General features: G+C 39.7%; 1 protein-coding gene across 1 annotated transcript in view; it reads left to right on the top strand.

Annotated features, from left to right (window-relative positions):
- Nucleotides 1-427: 427 nt before the first annotated feature.
- SNAP91 (synaptosome associated protein 91) overlaps nt 428-19,857 on the top strand; it is a 120,233-nt gene continuing 100,803 nt past the window's right edge. The window contains exon 1 of the mRNA XM_075202707.1: nt 428-733. Within this exon, the coding sequence (XP_075058808.1) occupies nt 589-733 (145 nt within the window). The 5' untranslated portion in view covers nt 428-588. The remainder of the gene's footprint in view (nt 734-19,857) is intronic.

Raw genomic sequence — 19,857 nt, 5'->3', positions numbered from 1 at the left:
CACCATAGATAGTGTACAAGCTGTTAGCGGTTCCTGATAGGCATCTTATAGCTATATGCTGGTCATGCAGTGGGAGATCGCGGCATTCCGGTATTAGGGATCAGCCGGTATTTTGCCCCTTTAATAATTGAGACGGAGAGATGTAAGAGTGCAGGTGGGGGGTGGGGCGGTGATATTCTAATCCCAGGCGGCCAGGGAGGATAACAGGGAGGAGGGGGAGGATGTGTTGTATTGTGAGGGACAAGACCTCGGTGCTGCTGCTGCTCATCTGAAGGTTTTTGCTCCATTGGAAGACCGACCAGGTGGATTATTTCTAGTGTTTGTGATCAGATAGGATGAGGAGAGACACCTGTTATATATATGGGTGGGGGTCATAGTCGTCGTGGGGGAGATAGGAGGGGGGAGCGCTTTCTGGTTTGCAGTAACTAGGATACGTGAAGGAGGAAGGATGATCTTGTCTCTTTTTTGCACCATCCATATTGCTTGCTCATTCCTAGCTGTGTATGAATGTGTCTAATTGCAGGGATCATGTTTGTCTAACAGGCAGATTGCTGTGATAAGGGGCCATTGACGTTGGATTTGTCACTTATGACAGGAGAGAAGATGTCGGGGCAGACGTTGACAGATCGTATCGCAGCCGCACAGTACAGCGTGACAGGCTCGGCCGTGGCCAGAGCAGTGTGCAAGGCGACCACTCATGAGGTGATGGGGCCCAAGAAAAAGCACCTTGACTGTAAGCATTACTCTATATTGTGTGTGTCAAAGGCCTGGCAATATATCTAATGCACAAACTTCATCTCACCAATACTGTGATGTGAAGGGTTCATATGAACAATGCTGGAATTTAGAGATCTATACATTGAATAACCTTTTCTTTAACCTGTGGGTTTATTGTTGATGCTGATATAATTAGTGCAAAATAGTTAGATCATTTATTAGCTTGTCATTACTGTCCTGTGTAGATCAGTCTGCAAACTTGGTCCAGCCCTGCATGGGTTAACTGAATATGCATTGGGAGAAAACAGGCCTTGATTGCTGTTCAGTATCAAGGCCTCATTTTTGTAAATAATATTGGCATGCCATCCAGAATGGAAGAAAATAACATTAATTCAACTGTATTACTCAATTATCTGTACATTCATTGGTGCATTGTGGATGTTATGCTTGGTAATTAATTTTCCACAAAATACTTGAATTTCGAATTTTCAATGGGTTGGTAGAGTTTTTGAATCGTGGTACTACATTTTGCTGTCATCTGGTGTCCTCTCTGTTTTTATGCTGGCTTTCCTTGTTTGACCTTCGTTCAACCTTTTATACCCTTAAAAATGCTGATCAGAGTAATGCACATCCCAACCATAATTTAATGATAATCTGCCACACCCCTGGTTCAATTTGTTTTCGAGTGTATTGGCTCATCCTTGCAGTTAGTTTGGTGTATGTTCTGCTTAGAGACCCCTGTGATCAGCTATCTTGCATCTGTATTGACCTCTAAAACAGTTATGCTGTCACATGTGTTGAAAACATTGTTTTGTTGATTTGTGGCCTATATGTCTTGGGTCTTAAACACCCTGTGGAAAAAAGGTTGGAAGTATCCATTTTTTGTGGCTCTATTGTGTTTGTGCCTAGGCTGCCTTATGGTTGAGTCTTATTTTTATTTGTTTTTTCAGTTGGAAGATGTGTAATTTATATATTTTTTTCTAATTCACTAACTTGAAACATGAGTTGGTCTCTGCTCTTTTGTCACATTACCTTGCCTCCATAGTTTAATCAGTATGCTGTTCTAACAAACAGTATTTAGTCAAATGTTCTCTATTATGTGGGTCAAACCTGTAGGCAGTGGTTAAGCATTAGTGCATGCACCTCTTGAGTGCATGGATTGGAGATATACATAGACATATCATGTTGCCGACATCATCAGATATGTACAGGGTAGAGCAAAAATCTATTTGCGTCTCCTCTTGGGGTCTATTTTGCACACAGTGACGCATTGGTTAGCATTGAAGCTTCATAGTGCAGGGTCCATGGATTTGAATCCAACCTGGGCAGGGCCGTAACTAGGGCTGTGTGACAGGGGCGACCGCCCAGGGCGCAACGCAGAAGGGGGGCGCAATTTAGGAATATTTTAGATTAATTTGGTTAAAATTGAGGGCTAGGGGGGCAGCATTTGTCTTTCTCGCCCAGGGCGCTAGAATTCTAAGTTACGGCTCTGAACCAGGGCCCTATCTGTGTGTAGTTTGCATATTCTCCCCATGCTTGCGTGGGTTTCCTTCAGATTCTCTGGTTTTCTCACATGGTCCAAAAAACATACTAGTAGAAATAGACCTTAGAGTGTGTGTGTGTGTGGTAGGTAACTAGACTATAAGCTGCAATGGGGCACGGACTGTGAATGATATAATGTTCTCTGAGTGGTGGTCAGTGGTCTCACACACTGCTGGCTGTAGTGCTCATAGTGTCTGTTAAACAGGAGAAAGAATGGTTTATTATATTATGATCATACTCTGTTGGACTTCAAGAGCTGGGTGGTAAGTAAAAACAGCCGGATGGAGAACTTGGGAAATAGGTGCTGGGGAGAACACTGATTATATGCAAAGCCAGTCCAATCTAATCCAGTCTAATATTTAAGAGTACTGGTTGCTACATGTTGTTGTGTAGGCAACCATTTTGTGGGACTTCACAAATAATCAGTGCCTCATAAAATATTGGACTTGCTTCATGAGAGTATCTGATATCATTCTCATGAAAATTACTTCAGCTCACAAAATGGTTGCCTCCATTGTGTGCAGGCTACATGTGCTCTTTAAAGCAAACAATATTAATGAAACGTGCAATTGAAACAGTATTTTGAGTGTCCTGTGAATAAAAATGAGGCCTCAAGCTCAACGCCTCACTATTTTTTTTTTTTAATATTTTTTTTTTGAGATTTAGGGGCCTATTTATCAAGCCTAAAAATGCCTAAACCATGCGGAAACGCCCATTTTCGCATGGTTTAGGCATTTTTAGGTATAGTAACAATTTAACAAATGCCTAATGCAGGAGATATATCCTGCATTAGGCAAAGTATTGCCTAATAAGACATTCCCCATAACTTTCAACATGGACTGGTTAAATTTATCAAGCTTTCAAAAGCTTAACTCTTCGGAGCTTGACCCTGATGGCTAACGCCATTCAATCCTATGGGTAAGAGCATCGCAGGAGAGGCATATTTGGATCCATCGTCCACTCCCCTGTGTTGATTACCTTGCCTCTGGAGAACAGAGTTTTAATTAGAACCGAGTCTCATTGCTGTAACAGCCTCTTATTGGATGCAATGTACCGACATGACTTTCATCATCATCTATTTATATAGCGCCACTAATTCCGCAGCGCTGTACAGAAAACTCACTCGCATCAGTCCCTACCCCATTAGGGCTTGCAGTCTAAATTGCCGAACATACACAACACACAGACTAGGGTCAATTTGATAGCAGCCAATTAACCTACCAGTATGTTTTAGGAGTGTGGGAGGAAACCAGAGCACCCGGAGGAAACCCACGCAAACACGGGAAGAACATACAAACTCCTCACAGATAAGGCCATGGTCGGGAATTGTACTCATGACCCCAGTGCTGTAAGGCAGAAGTGCTAACCACTATGCCACCGTGCTGCCCCGGTAAATTGCTCTGTTAAGTTAGCCCTCATCACTGCGGTAACAGATGGTATTTTATGGCTCAAAAATGTGATCTATGACAAACAAACCCCCTAGTACCTTAAAAATACAAACGTTATATGATTTAAGTAGAACAAAAATCTCCAATTCTTGTGACATATGCCCCAGCATCAAAGGGACTTAAATATGTCGTAATATTTTGCATGCAAAAACAATTGCTTTTGCTGCATATATTTTTATTTTATATATTATATCGAGTTGCCAAATTGGTTAAAGATTGCTTCCTAAAAGTTAATAATTTACAATTATAAATGGATACCAATAGTTTAAAAAACAAAAACCCTAGAGTGACATACTAAAGGAAAGCATAATGGTGTGATTTTTAAAATGTCAGCCATTCTCTAACTCTTATCAAGATGTGGCAGAATTAATGCTTGTGCAAAGTACTGATGAATGCTAGAAAGTGGCGTTGGTCTTAAAAGTTGATCTGAATGGCAGACTGGCAAATGGTGCACAAAGCTTGTAAACGTGAAGTAGCTGTGTGTGACAAGGGCACAATGATATTAATGAAGAAAAATATTTTTTATGTGAGTGTACAAGGGACTGGGAGCAGATGTTTAACGAGTTTTGTCGTTGAAAGGAAACTTATAACGACATTAGTACTGAGTTATAATATTATTATTAATATGGACATAATTTTGAGGTAATGAAAGCCCCATACCATGGTAGTGAAGGCTGCTGTTAATGCAGCATATTTATTTTGGGTATATCTGTACATGCTATTATAATAGTTCTTTTCATTTAACAGGATGGCTTGAGCATTCACTGTGTTTGATGAGGGGGCATCCAATTAGTAGATCCAGACATCAGCCTATGGTTATCAGGGGCAAACACAGGATATGTAGAGGGGGGTTTCCACACCACGCTGTCAGTGGGCGTTACCAGCATGCATGGGGGCGTGGCTATAATTTTAGACAGTGCTTGGCTGCTCTCCAACTCTTTCTATGTTGTTGGACAAGAGAGCATTTTATATATAATTAAATTATGAGCATACATTTGATTTAAACTAAAACCATTTTTTCCATGTACTATTATTTAATTAGTATAAAATATATACTCGCACTGTACTAAAACAAGACTAAGGGGTATATCTACTAAACTGCGGGTTTGAAAAGGGGAGATGTTGCCTAAAATTTGTCTGGTTGGTATAGGCAACATCTCCCCTTTTCAAACCCGCAGTTTAGTAGATATACCCTTAGATATTAACTGGCAGACAAGGAGGTAAAGAAGCTGTGCCTGAAAGCTTATAATATAAAGGGAAATATGAATGTGATACATGTGGTTATGTTTTACGTATTGTAGGTGGATTACAATGGGTTGATTGCTGTAGAAAGAGAATACATATAAATTCTGTGTAGAGGGTGGTAGAATAGCCTAGGCAGGTTGAGAGGGTAGTTTAAAAGTTTGATAAACATGCCTGAAGAAATGAGTTTTCGGAGTGCTTGAAGGTTTAGACTAGAGGCTAGAGGAAAGTCTTGTTATGCAAGGAAGGGAATTCTACAGAGTACTAACATAGTATTTTTACAATATTTATAAATGATTATGTGAAATCTGCATATCTCTGTGTATCTTGTAGTGAGAGGTGGAATTTAGACATTGAAAGGGAAATCTAGAAAATGTAAGAAGAGTATGGTAAGCAAATTTGTCAGTGCTGGGAAAGGCCATGGGGTTTATTGCATACCCAAAATTAGTTTGTAATGATAGTATATGAGTGTGTGAGATTAAAGACTGTTTCTGGGGGAGAATTCAAATCCCTGCAGGGTACCTCCAGAACTTTAGTGAAGACCCTCCTGCAACAATGTCTCTTGGCTAATTTGTCCTCGCACCCCATAGAGCTGTGCAGGAAACTCAGCGATATTTGGTTAATGAGAGCCGCAGGACGTTGCCATAATGCCCAGTGGCACATCAGGAATTAGACTATCCTCCCCTGCCCCTGTCAGAAATGTTGTTTAAAAAAATCAACCCTAAACCTACCCTACCTTACTCTGGGGACCCATTGCTTTTTGCCACCAATTCACTTTGACCAAGCTGGAAAGTCCCAAATTCGTAACCAATCAAATTGTCATTATGTCAGATAATATTCACAAAGTCTCAACTTTTGGCAAACCTTTGTAGTCCCTCATACTTTAATGAACCTGCTATGATCACTTATTTGAAATACAGGAAGGCAGCAGTAATATGGCACAGGTGCTCGCTCAAGTCTGGCTCACAGCTCTGTATGTGCAGTGTACAGCAGGAGGTGAGGATGTCCTTTGCAAGTAGTGATAATGAAACCATACTAAAATATGACTTCCAGAGGGGTGATGCACATACTATGCATGAATGGTTAACACTTGGTGGTGGGGGGATAATAATGGTGCTGTGAATGAATTGTAAACGATGTAGAATAAGTGGCAGCAGAGAGCTCACAAATGAAGGGAATATCCACAATCTGTAGAACATTTTCCAAAGACCTGTCTCAATGGAAACTTTGAAGAGGGCCCAATAAAGACATAAGAAAGTGTTCTGGGAGACTATCCAAAAAAAAAGAAAAGGTTATTTAAAAAAAAAAAAAAAAAAAAGAGTCTGTCCTGATAAACCTTTTATAAATTTGGATGTGTTTAGCCACAGGAAGGAAAACATAACCTCACAAAACATCTGACAATTTAATCTCATGGGAAGGGGGTGGGGGGTGGAGGGAATCCTTCCTGTCCTCCTTCATGACAATCAAATGAATTGCATGGATCTGTCGCCCCAGCTGCTTATAAATATTCCTTGTAAACAAGAAAATCCATTTTTAAATCCATTCACTGATTCTGCCATTGCATTGTATAGTGAAACTATCACAGTGAAAAATCCCTTTCTGTGTAGTGAACGTCATTTCTCTAGTCACAGTGGGTGCCACAGTCTCGCCTGCACAGTCCTGGGTATGGAAGGAGGGGGGAGAAAAGCTTGTCAGACAGATCTTTATATTGCCCTTCAATATATTATTTTAGACGTTAAGTAAGACTCCTCTAAGGTTTGTGAAGTAATCTGCTTCAGTTTAAGTTTTACAATTCCTGTTATTAGTAAGGTAGCCATCTCTGTATTTCTCTGGTCTTTAAACAGGTGCTCAGAGCTGTAGTTCTTGGCACCCAGAGGCAGGCTGGGCTGGGGGGCATCTGCTCCCTGGACAGGTCCCTTAGTGGGCTACCTTGGGCTGGGTCACTGGGCCACCTGCATCTTTTTTTTCCTTTTATAATAGGCTGCTGAGTCGTCTTGCCCCCTGGGCTAAGATTTGCCAGCCCTCCCCTGTTAGCACCTGTTTAAAGACAGGAGACCACATATTTAAGATGTATTTAAGATTACATATTCACCTTGTGTATTTATGCCCTATTTTGTCCATCCAAAAATTGTATAAGCTCTTGAGGCATCTGCATGACACTGGGTGCTGCTACTCTGTTGTCGGCTAGTATACCCAGCTCATTTTCCATAGTCAGTATCCTAAATTATCTTATTTAATGTACTGTATATGTAGCTACATCATTACTATGGCCTAAAGGCATTACTTTTTTTTTATTCTTGAGCCCCATATGCCATTTTTCTACCCAACTTTTTATTTGGCCGAAGACTTTCCGTAGTATCTAGTGTCATGCTCTGTGTTAACCTTTTCAAATCCTAGTGATTTCTACAAATCTTTACCTTACTTCTAATTAGAGATGGGCGGGCTCAGTTCCCCGAGAACCGAACCCGCCCGAACTTCTGAAATCTGAGTACCGAGCTGAGTCAGCTCTGTACTCTCGCGCCTATTCGGATTCCAAAACGAGGCGAAACATCATTGTGACGTCGTCTGTTCTCGGATCTCGCGAGTTTTAGAATGAATAAATAGCCGTCTCCATGGCGATCTAGCGCCATTTGAGAGAGGGACAGAGAAGGGTTAGGTCGCAGGAATAGAACAGGAATATGGAGGAGTATAGAGGAGGCATTTTTCCTAATTTACAAAGTGTTTGGTGTGTTATATTCCCCCCTTCAAAAAAAACCTGTATTTGCTGACTGCTGAAATAGTAATATAGCAGCACAGTATATATCTGAGTTTGCAGTACAAAGTGTTTGGGGTCTCATTAAAATGGATTCACAGCAGTACACATATGAGCAGTGATGACACAGGTGGCAGACCACAACAGTTTGACATCTGGGGGTAAATGTATGAACATGCGGGTTCTTCAACACCCGCGTGTTCGGCGATTTAAATTTCAAGCGGCGCTGCATTGTAAAGGGAAACTTACCTTTACAATGCAGCGCTGCTTGAAATTTAATCACCGAACACGCGGGTGTTGAAGAACCCGCATGTTCATACATTTACCCCCTGAGCTGGTTTAAAAGATTTTACCAAAAAGTGTGACCTCGGTCATAACTCCATCCAATCCTACTATTATCATGCAAAGGATGGTGGAGGATTATTTTCAAGAGTTAATTGATATGGAAATGTCAGACAGTCCCTTTCCAAACTGGGAGGAAAAACAAGCCATTTGGAAACCCATGTACGAACTTGCTTTGCAATACCTAAGCTGCCCACCCTCCAGTGTGTGTACTCTGAAAGAGTATTCAACACAGCCGGGAACCTTGTCGGTGATCGACGTAGGAGGTTACTTCCTAAAAATGTGGAAAAGATGATGTTCATCAAAATGAACTACATCTTCCACGAGGAAAGCCTTTACCGGCAAATACATCAAAGTACTGACCCTTCTCTAATGGCGGATTCCAGCGGAGATGAATTAATAGTCTGTGATGATGATGTACACACTGATGAGGGTGAGGATGATGCTGAAGATGATGACGACATCATCTTGACAGTGTAGAATTCACTTCACATCACTGTTGGTCTAAGATGTCTTTAGGCCATAGGTATTTTTCTGAATTTGCACTAATAAGTGTAGGGTGTAATATACACCCAACTGGCTTGTTACTTTGGATTTCAATAGCTCTTTTTAGTGCGTTTGGCACCCTAGATTGGTGTGTCTCTGATTAAAGCACACATCCTGGGGGGGGGGGGGGGAGGTAATCCAGATCCAAAACCAAAACATGGGTGCCAGTGAGCATCTCTACTTTTAATGCCTCCTATAAAATCATCAATGAAAACTCAGAGCTCAGTGGCACCCGCTAATAACTTTTACCCAATCTAAACACGTTTCATTTATAGCAATCCTCTGTATCTACCCATAGACACTGAAGAAAGCATAGGAATTGCTCCATATGGACAGGGTTCCAAAAAATAAACTAAGCTTCTTGTCATGCTCCTGTAAACGTTGTGTGCAGTGTGCACAACCATTACTGCAAGCATTGTGGTACAGATCCCATTAAGTAGGATTTGCACGCGCAGATGGACCCAGTGCTGTCCTGGCCTATTCATTTGCTTTATATGCAATAAACACAGCATCAGTGAAACTTAAAAAAACCCCAAAACAAACCCTCTTCAATACAGCAGAAATAACTCGCCATCTGGTGTACAACTTTTTTTATTTTTTTTTTAGCTTTACACATACGCAGACAAACGTAATATATGCTTGAGTAATTAAGAAGGCACCAATATGTGGCAGGGGTATAGGAACGAAGATTTTCATGGGAAGACAAAAGGCCAAGGACTACTATAGGGCTTAGAACCCCTTTTTCTCGCATTTGGTATCTCGTTTTACGCAGTTGTAACAGTGACTGTAGATATACAAAGACTCCCAATCCTAAATTAATTTTTATCATTGTTTCAGGGGTTAGCCCAGATCACTATCATTGTTTGTTTTTACTATGCAAATTTATTTACACATTGTTAAAAAATATTAACTACCAATTGGTTGCAATTGGTAGCTATTCGAAAGATAGATAAATTCAATTGTTCATATGAAAAATTAAAATTTTTAAGTTATTAACCTACTTTTTATTCAGATTTTGTTGACTGCGTAATATCATTTTATTGGAAGTATTTTAAAATCTATAGTCACTGCCTCACTGGTTATTGTATGTGCTATAAATTTAAATTGCTATATCAAGGGCTGTAACGAGGGTGGTGCGGGCGGTGCCGTCGCCCAGGGCACAAGGCCAAGGGGGCGCAGCAGCCACCCGCTACCTGCCCCTATACTTAGGCTTAAGTTCCGCTTAAGGGCTGAAGAGAGAGAGTTATTAACTTACAAGAGTTTGATGCTTCAGCCCTTAAGTTCCGCAGTGGAACTCGCGTGTGCGTTCCAAAAAGCTTAAACTTAAGGGCTGAAGCATCAAAGTCTTGTAAGTTAAAATCTCTCGCTCTCTCGCGCATCAAATTTGATTCTATTAAGTAAATTCATAATATTAAAAGGATTTCAACTACATCTGCCGCAATGTTTGGTGGAGAGAGAAGGATAAGACATGTCAATTTTTGACACAATATATTAAAGTAACTTACACCTACACATACTGCAGTATTTGCGCTACATTGAGGCATTATACGAATAAGACAGACAATTTAGTGTCACAATTCGAATTAAGTATATGTGAACCCCCCCCCCCTTAAATTCATGCCCAGTACAGTTTATGTAAAATAAATATATACTTTGTCCTCTACATAAAACAACTAAACTTATAAATTTCTTCCGCAGTACAGAGAACTCATTGACATCACTCCCTGCCCCATTGGGGCTTACAGTCTAAATTCCTTAACACACAGACAGACAGTTTTGCTGTTCTTATCTGAGTATTAAGTGCATAAAATATTAGAATACCTATCGCTATATATTTTTTGCATACTTTAAATGGTAATTAGGGCAGAGAGATGGTTGTTAATTTATTAGAATCCCACCACTGTGTGTGTATATATTTGTGTGTGTGTATATCTATATCTATATTCTATATCTATCTTTCAGTAAAGTGCTAGCCACACCCACACATTAGGTTGGCCACACCCTCTTGTCAAATGCCACTCCCACTTAGATGGGGGGCGCTGGTGCCCTGTCTCGCCCAGGGCACTAAAATGTGTAGTTGCGGCACTGGCTATATCTCATGTTTGTCACTAGATGCACTACATGAAATTCAGGGTAAAAGTAAAGTGAATAGCTAGTTGTTCATCATCAATACAGGTTATTTATTAAATGTTTATGATCAAAACACTTAGGTTTTTTTTAAAAAAAAAAACCTAACAACAAATCAATCAATCTGTATTAAATCTATGCTAAGGCAATCTATATTAAATAACATTTGGTAGTTATACCAAGATAATCTATCATTTTAAAAATGTTTCACAAGTTTAGAACAGATACCATGACTTCAGAAAGTAGCAGGAAGGCTTTTGTGTGGCAGAGTTCATATGGGGGGGGAGAGAAAACAGTCGTTGCCCACCGAACAGAAATCATGGCGGGACCCCCTCCTACACCCCTGGTCAGCAGTGCAATTCCAGACAGCCAATCAAAAGCGGTTTGTTAGTGACAGAAATCATCATCCTGTTCCTCTGTTTACCCCGTCTCACCTCTTTTGCCAGTCTGCGAATAGAGGCAGAATCATCTAAATCTGCATTGGTGCATATGCGCGTGCCCACTTTCTGGACATGCACAGAGCAAATTTAATTTAAGATGTACACAAACTGCCAAAATTTTAATTGCTAGGTAACACATTGGGATCATTTTAGAAAATTTTACAGCACTTCTTTATAGTGCCTTTCATGGCCCTACTTGTGAAAAGTCTGGGGACTTCTGAGACCCAGTGGAGAAAGTAGTTGTCCAACCACCTATCTTTCAAAAGTGCCCCAAATATTGCTTTCAATACCTGGGGGTAAATGTATCAAGCCAAGAGTTTTCCGGCGAGTTTTAAAAGTGGAGATATTGCCTATAGCAACCAATCAGATTCTAGCTGTCATTTTGTAGAATGTAATAAATAAATGATAGCTAGAATCTGATTGGTTTTTCAAACCCGCCGAAAACTCTCAGCTTGATGCATTTACCCCCTGATCTCCCCTGCAATCACAAAGAGATGGGTTGGTGCATCTCACTGCAAACCTGCCGCTAGAGAAGAACTTGGTGCATCCTTTTGCTAATGTCTACTGTAATTGAGTAATGGTGAGTTTGCAGTGGAGCACCAATGAAAGAGAGACTGTCCAAAAGTAGGCAACACTTTTTTTTATTGTTTCTGGAGCTACAATATAAAAACCTATGTTGCCTCACAAGTTAAATGTGTAAATATTTAGAGTACATTTCAAAAACACATTTTGTTTTACAAATATAAAAATCTTTACAATTCTTATACACAAAGGGCTTGAGTCATGAAGGAGAGCAAAGCAATAAAAGGAGCAAGTATGCTCATGAACAAACCATGCTACGATGCAAAAGGTGCACTTTAGTTTATTATTTTGCACATAAGGAAAATACTGGCTGCTTTTTCATGTAGCACACAAATACTTGATAACTTTATTTTTAAACTGAAATTTAAAGTTGATCTAGGACATGCCTTATACCAACTATAAATCACATTTTTAATTTACCTCCCCCTAAATGCAACATGGTTTTGCCAAGGTGCAAAGATGCTCCTTTTTTATGCTTTGCTCTCCGTAATAACTTGGGCCCTAAGTGTTATTCTACAGTTGTTCCCGTTCAGTGGTGCTGCATGTGTCTAATCATTCCACATTGAAATAATTTGTTTTTATTAGTGAGCGTAGCAGATATTACATGAGTGCTGCTATTACTCTAATGGATTTTAAAAAAGTTGGCATTTTGGCCAAAAACCTTGGTCAATTAGAAACACGTTATATTTGGGTAGACATTTTCACATAAAGGGCCTGATTCATGTTTGGACATAACTTGCAAGCTACTTGCATTTTAAAGAAAGAGCAACGAACTTGTGAGTAGTTCCAAATATATCTTGAGTATGGATATGAATACGTTTCTATTTGAATCTGGATATAAGTATGCCTAAACGTTACTTGCTTTATGTACATACACACAACAAACTGCAGTACACGCACAAGTTTCTGTTCACTAAAAGGTCACATTAGAACCAGGGCCATCTTAACAACATTATGAGGCACCGGGATAGATATAGATAGATATATAGATATAGATATAGATATAGATATAGATATAGATATATATAGATAGATAGATGTACTTGCTCAGTGACCCTTGACGGGTTTTTTTTTTGCAGGTTTTTTCTTTTGCAGGACTATTTATTCTAATTAAGAGCCCTACCTATGGGGCCCTCTTGCCCGTGGGGCCCCCGGGCACCTGCCCATCGTGCCCAATGGAAAAGATGGCCCTGATTAGAACACATACAAATTTTAATTATAAAATAAATGAACAACTTTTAACAATATAATCCTTAATAAAAATATGGATTCAAATTGTGTTTTTTTTGTTTGTTTATACATTAAATGCATAAATCAAGATACTTTTCATGCAATGCATTTATATAGTCAATTTTGTATATACATGTCCTGTGCTAGTTAGTGGTACGCATATGTATAGTTTTAAAAACGAAGACTGTGTCATGTCGCTCATCAAAATCCGCCAGCACTTACACCTTCCCTGTAGCTGGTACAAGTGATAGGCTGAAACCAGGCGTACTGCCGAAAAACACAGGGCTTCTGCATCTGCACAACCTTACTGTACATGGACTAAATTCAACCGCACTTTCCCTTCCCTGTTCCACCTCTCAAGTCAGGCAGCCGTGTCATTTGCGTTCAGACATGAATTGTGTTCATTGGCGTAAGGTCAGTTTCTGAGCATCTGCCTATTAGACTTTTTCCGTCTCGTTGCCTTACAGAATTTATTATAATTTGTCTGCCCTCCTTTTGCCCCACCACTGTGGGAATATTGAGGGGAAAATAACCTGTGATTTGAAAGTGTGAGACTTGGTGACTAGGAACTGTGCTTCTGTCCCTTGTATAGGCTGTAACTGTGATTTAATAGGACTCTGTGGCTTTGTGACTTTGTGTATCTGCCAAAGCAGAAAGGCATTGTGCTGGCCCTACCTTGAGAGAGATGTAGAGATGTCCCTATCAGGCGGCCAGGATTCTTGGAAGAATTATCGGAAGACCCTGCGACTGCGTGCCTACCTCTGTGCAAATTTTAGCATCCACCTGGTGAACTGTGTATATGCATATCTTGTACTGTCGTTGCCCAATAAAGTTGAGTTTTTGTTGCAACAATCTGCCTAGATGATTTCTAAGAACCCACTTAATTCCTCATATACACCATACCACATGCAAAAGAAGAGCTCTCGTAAACATTGCTTAGTTCCATGTTCGTAGTAAATTGATGTAACTAAACCTACAACTTTGTAATTACCCAAGAGGGATAACAGGTCATCATAAGGCTTACATTAACCTTTGCTAGTGTAGGGAACCCAGGAAACTAAAGCAAGAGTGCGTGCAGAGCAAATGAGATTTAGGAAGTAGGGAATATATTCATAACATACTTGATGCTGTGCTCCTGAGTGGTTTGGCTTGGCCTGATGAGGGAGGTTGTGAGCAGTTTTCATGACTAAAGAACTACTATTTTCAAACTGGGAACTTGGAAGACTGCAAGTTTTTGTGGCATATTGTCAATGAACACATTGGGCCTGATTCATTTAAGGAAAGTAAAGCAAAAAAATTAGTAACTTTGCACCTTGTTACATTGGAGGGGAGGTAAATATTAAATGTGGGGACAGATTTATAGTTGGGGAAGGGCATGCCCTAAATTACAGCATACAAATAAAGCTATTAAGGATTTGTGTGCTACATGAAAAAACACCCAGTATTTAACTTGTGTGCAAAACAATAAACTAATTTGCACCCCTTGCATTGTAACATGGTTTTGTCCAGGAGAAAACTTTTTTTTTTTTGCCATAACTTCCTTAATGAATCAGGCTCATTGACTACATGTAGTTCTTGGAGACCTGAGTATGTTGCCTTAGAGAGAACATGTAGGAAGGGGCCCCAACTGTATGATAAGTTATTAGAAGTAGGGAAAATAAAATTGACCGGTAAAGGTATCTTCCCCGCTATCTTTAGTGCATTTAGCCTAATGCTGTGTCTGAGAGCATTTGTCCAATCTATAGGGAGGTTGCCACAGCTAATGATAGCACCAATATTAAAATTTGCAGTAAAATGCTACTCTAATTATATTGTTTGTATACTCATGCATAGAGTATTGCAACAAGCAGACACTAATAATGTTTCTGCCACTGCGAAAAGTGGGGAGAATAATAAGTATTGTTTCTAAAGGTCAGACTTCATGTGGAGTATATGTGTGTGTGTGTGTGTGTGTATAATATATATATATATATATATATATATATATATAATCTATATCTCAATTACAACTATAGTGCAATGTTATTTTTGAGAATAAATTTAGATGGTATGTATGATTTAATTCACCCTTAAATGCTTCTGTTTATTTTTTTCATTAATTTGTATGTCATGTGTTCATAGTGTGAAAATACACCATTTTCTCTTGGTTAAGTCTCTAGTGTGTTATTCCTATCATTTACTCTTTTGTGTGTGAAATTAAGGCCAGATGTTGCGGAGAATGCCTTATTCCCTTGGAGACTAATATTTTTAATTGAGCCTTAATTATTATTCAAGAATAACAATGGGCACAACGTCACTGGAGAATGTTGTACTACAAATGACCTGTTTCTATTGTGGCTCTTTATGGCTTGACCTTTTGTTCACAAGGCACAACAAAAAAATTGCTTATATTTTGTAAATGTATCATATATTAAATCAACTACAGAATTCCTGGTGTTATCCGGGGAAAATGAAGGCCACATTACAAGATGTTTTGAAGCTGCTAGTTTAAAAGGAAGGAGGTGGGAAATCCGGGAATGCCCAAGAAACTTGTTTTGAAACATTTACGCATGTAAACATTTTCTAAAACACGTTTGTTATTGATGTAGAATATATGCAAACCTCTCCACCTGATCTCTCTATATAATTAATATAGACTAGAATTATAACGGAATTATAATTTTTCTTCCTTTTGTATCCTTACTTTATATCTGGCTTCCAGGTTAAACTGATCTGGAACAACCATAATAATTTTCCCACTGCAAGTGGACATTATGTTTCTGCAAAGAAATTTCCATGTAATGAAAATGTGTTTTTTTTTGTTTTTTGTTTTTTGTTTTTTTTGGGGGGAGGGGTTGTTACCTGTTAACCAGCAAAGGAGGATGAACCAAATCAGTTGTTGCATCTTTCACTATTAATAGGGCTGTTAATTCTTAAGGTCCTGTCAGTGGGATGGACTTTCATGGAAACATGTATCATCTGAATAATTGAGCACACAGATGGTTTCCAAGGAATGGAGTCCATTCCTTGCATCCAAGGAATGGCAAGCCAGTGCTTACCATACCTTCAAACACATTGAATTGCCCGTCAGTATTACTTTACTACATTTTATACACAATATCAAATCACATTTTAACAATAAAAAAGCAAAACGGTAAAGTAAGAATGAATAAGGACCATACCTCAATTCTACAAGCATATATGTAGTCCAGCACTGACTAATGACTGCATTTGACATACCTGTGGAAAAAATAAGTTTTATAATATGATTTTATTTATTTTACTCCCAGTGTAAATTAGTAACTAAAACAGGAGCAGAGTATGTGACTACTATGGAGCAAGTAATATAGAAAACTGTGATGCCTCTTTTCCTATACAGGGTAGAAGTGTGGTGTTCCATTCCCCCCCAACTTTATCAAGGCAGGTGACCTATTACACAATTTCCAGGTTCAACTTACTTAGAGCTTGAGTAGACTTCCTTTTACATTTATGTATGAATTATGTTCATACTTCTGGTTTACAAACTAGTTTTCCTTCTGTGTCATACGATGAAAGTATTGTTTTGTCTAATTGTTTGCCACAAAACATATTGAAGTTTTCAAACATCTTATTGCATTGGAAAAAGTTTTGAAAATGGACATTTGAGGAACCCACAGTCCAACATAACACATAAGAGTATATATGTGCTCAACAACATTCATAGATAGAAACCTACAATTGTCTCCAAGGATGACTGGATGAAAAATGGAAAAATGGAGACCAAAAAAAGAAGGAAATTAAAATATTGTATACCAGTCATAGTTTGGTCTTTGAAAAAGAAAATGGTCTAAGCATACTGGGAAATCATTGAGTACTAGGTCTCCATTTCCCCATCAATGTCTAGAATGATTAACAACTTCTTGACCAGAAATCTCTTTAGTATCCTCTTTACCTCCTGGAGGTTTAGTGCAGGGATTTTCTAGCCTTCAAGGGGGTATGTTTTGCCACCAGGAAAATGAAAGTGCGAGTCTGGGTAGCAACTAATTACTGTCTAGGCAGGGCTTTATAAGTCAAAACCAACATGTTAATTAACAGTTTACATCAATATTTCAGTTTGGCCTTATTTAAGGCACTGGTCAAATTTGTTTGTCATAACTGTATATTTTAAATATTGTCATTGGGTGGGGGGCAAAAAGTTCAACAGCGCCATATACCGAATGGTAGAACAAATTCCGTAAAAATAGTTTTCGTAAACAAAAGTTCACAAAACTTTACGTAACACAAGTAGAACTGAAATGAATGGATAACAAAGGAAAGTAGTTATACAAGAAGGGTATCCAAAATCAAATCTCATTACAAAGGGCAATTACCAGGGTGGTGAGGATAGCCAAATGTGACAAGGGAGGGAGGCAGCTGGAAGGAGGAGGGCCCTCTTCATGAGAGCTTACAATCTAAACGGAAAGGGCTGGTGTAGAAGAACAAGGGGGTGGGGGCGGTAGGGAGGAGTTAGGCAGAACTCTGGTAGGCTTTGAGGATTAGGTGAGTTTTGAGGGAGCGTTTGAAGCATTGGAGGCTGTGGGAGAGTCGGATACAGGGAAAGAGTGCGTTCCAGTGATGGGAAGCCATTCGGGAAAAGTCGTAGATGTGGGAGCGAGAACTGGTAATCAGAGTGGAGTAGAGTGAATGGTCATTGACAGAATGTAGAGCAGGAGAGAGTGTTGAAGAAGATGAGGTTGGAAATGTAGGGGGGAGAGGAGTGGGCAAGAGCTTTGTAGGTGAAGGTGACTAGTTTGAATTGGATTTTATATTGGATGGGGATCCAGGAAAGGGAGAGATTGGGTAGTAGTTCAACAGTGAGAAAGGGTCAAGGAGTTTTTTTTTTTGTTTTGAGAATGTTTTGAAGGAAGAGGAAAAGTTTGAAGAGCTGGGTGAGATGGAGGCAGACATTAGTAGAGAGGTAACAGAAAAGGTGAGAGGTAATGGGATTGAGGGGGAGAAGATTAGAGAAGAGCGTAGACTTTACCCACCATGTTGGGGAAGAAGGAGCTCAAGTTAGGGCAATAGGAGGGGCAAGAAGAGCCTGGCTAATGAGAGATCCAGTCTGATCTATTTTGGAAGTAAAGAAGGTGTCAGTCAAGGGTGGTGAGGGAGTAAGAGAGGACAGAGGAGGGAGTTGAATGTGGCAAAGAGGTGTCTGGGTTGGAACATGGGGAGGACATGAGAGAGTTTAAGAAGGATTGTTTGGCGAGGGAAAGGCCAGAATTTAGGAGGAGAGGCTGATCTCAAAGTGAAGGATAGAGGAAACACAGGCACTTCAGGGTAATATTGGGCGTGTTTCAATAAGCTTCACACTGCGCAGCCACCCAAATGGGAATGCAAACCCACAAATAATTAAACTAAATACTAATGGAGAGGGTATAGACAATAAGAGGGTAGGGCAGAGATTGCCATCAATAAAATATACCGTGTTTCCAATATATAGAAATACAATAAAATGGTATACCATTTTTTTTTTAATGTTAATCAAAAATATACTTCCTATATTACATTCGTAGAAGTTAAACATAAACCTCAATTCCTTGGATGATATGCACTGAAATACAAGTTGATAATTAAGTGGTAGTTCCATACTATAAAGCACCCGACCGGAAAAAGTTTTCAGACTTATAGCGGCAGTCAATATACTTATTGGATAGCAGTGCCTTTTGAATTGACACCAGGGAGCAGTGTAAAGTATTGAAGAGCCTAAAAATGTAGTAAAGAATTCCAGTGAGAGAACGAGGCTTCCTCCACTGGCATTCGGCAGTGCGAGAATATCTTTGTAGGAGCAGAGTTAGTAGGATTGAAGTGCTATGGTTGGAGTATGGAGAGCCTGAGGCTCACCACTTTGGCAGCGGTGAGGGTATTTAAGGTGGCCACCTGGTCAGCGCAGGCCAAAGTGGTAATAGTAGAGATGAGTGTTTCAAGAAAGAAGAGAAGATAATGGGTGTTAGGGTAAGGGGATTGCATTTGATGAGCAAGGATTTGGAGACTGGAGAGTGTACAGTAGGAGAGGATGAAGAAGACGTTGTTAGAGAAAATAAGATCTAAGCAGTGGGTGGAGAACGATGTCCATTGTGATAGGCTAAGGGAAGCGGTGAGGGAGAGAATTTTGGATGCCACTGCTGTCGGTGGGGATGTTGAAAGATTCCAGGATGGGAGAGGAAAGGTCAAATGACAGGATGTGGGGAAGCCAGAAAGTGAGAAATAGGGCCTGGAGGGCGGTAAATGACCATGACTCGAAGGTAGATAGGGAAAGCGACAAATTCAGTGCACTTCAAAGGAGGAGAGTTGAGGGAGAGTGACCCGGAAGGTGTAACTGGGAGAGAGAAGGATGCTCATGCCACCACTAGGTTGGTAAACAGTGGGGGGGTTGATTAGGTCGGAGGCTGTGGTTATAGAGCAAGGGCAGTTGAGAGGTAGAGAAAAGGTAAGGATGAGGAAGTGCAATGGAGACATGAAGAAGTGAAGTGAGAGCCAAGTGTGATGGGGGCGCATGGGAAGAGACCATGGAGAAGTTAAGTAATAAAGTAAGTAAACGCTAATGTTGACACCACAAAAGGGTAAGCTATACAGTATATAATATATTTTAAAAATAGTTATTGACTGGACTGAAGTTTTGTGTTGTCTTTGCTTAATATGTAGATCCTGAAACACATTTATAGGTTGGGGCTTTTATAATGGTTTTTGCACAAAAGGATTATATTCAGTTGAAAGCTAGCAAATGTTTACACAGACAGACATCCCATGGAGACCATATATTTTAAAGGCGGGGAATCGCCACCACACTCTAAATAAGGTTTTCTGAGACCCTTGCCAGAGCTAAATATGGGAAAAGTCCGTTGCATGACTATATTTTAAGAGAACGCCAAAAAAGAATTCTTCTATTATT

The sequence above is a fragment of the Mixophyes fleayi genome, chromosome 3 (assembly GCF_038048845.1).
Source record: "Mixophyes fleayi isolate aMixFle1 chromosome 3, aMixFle1.hap1, whole genome shotgun sequence".
NCBI classification, from domain to species: Eukaryota; Metazoa; Chordata; class Amphibia; order Anura; family Limnodynastidae; genus Mixophyes; species Mixophyes fleayi.
Note: the sequence above shows the minus strand (reverse complement) of the source record. Positions and strands in the feature narration are given on the sequence as shown.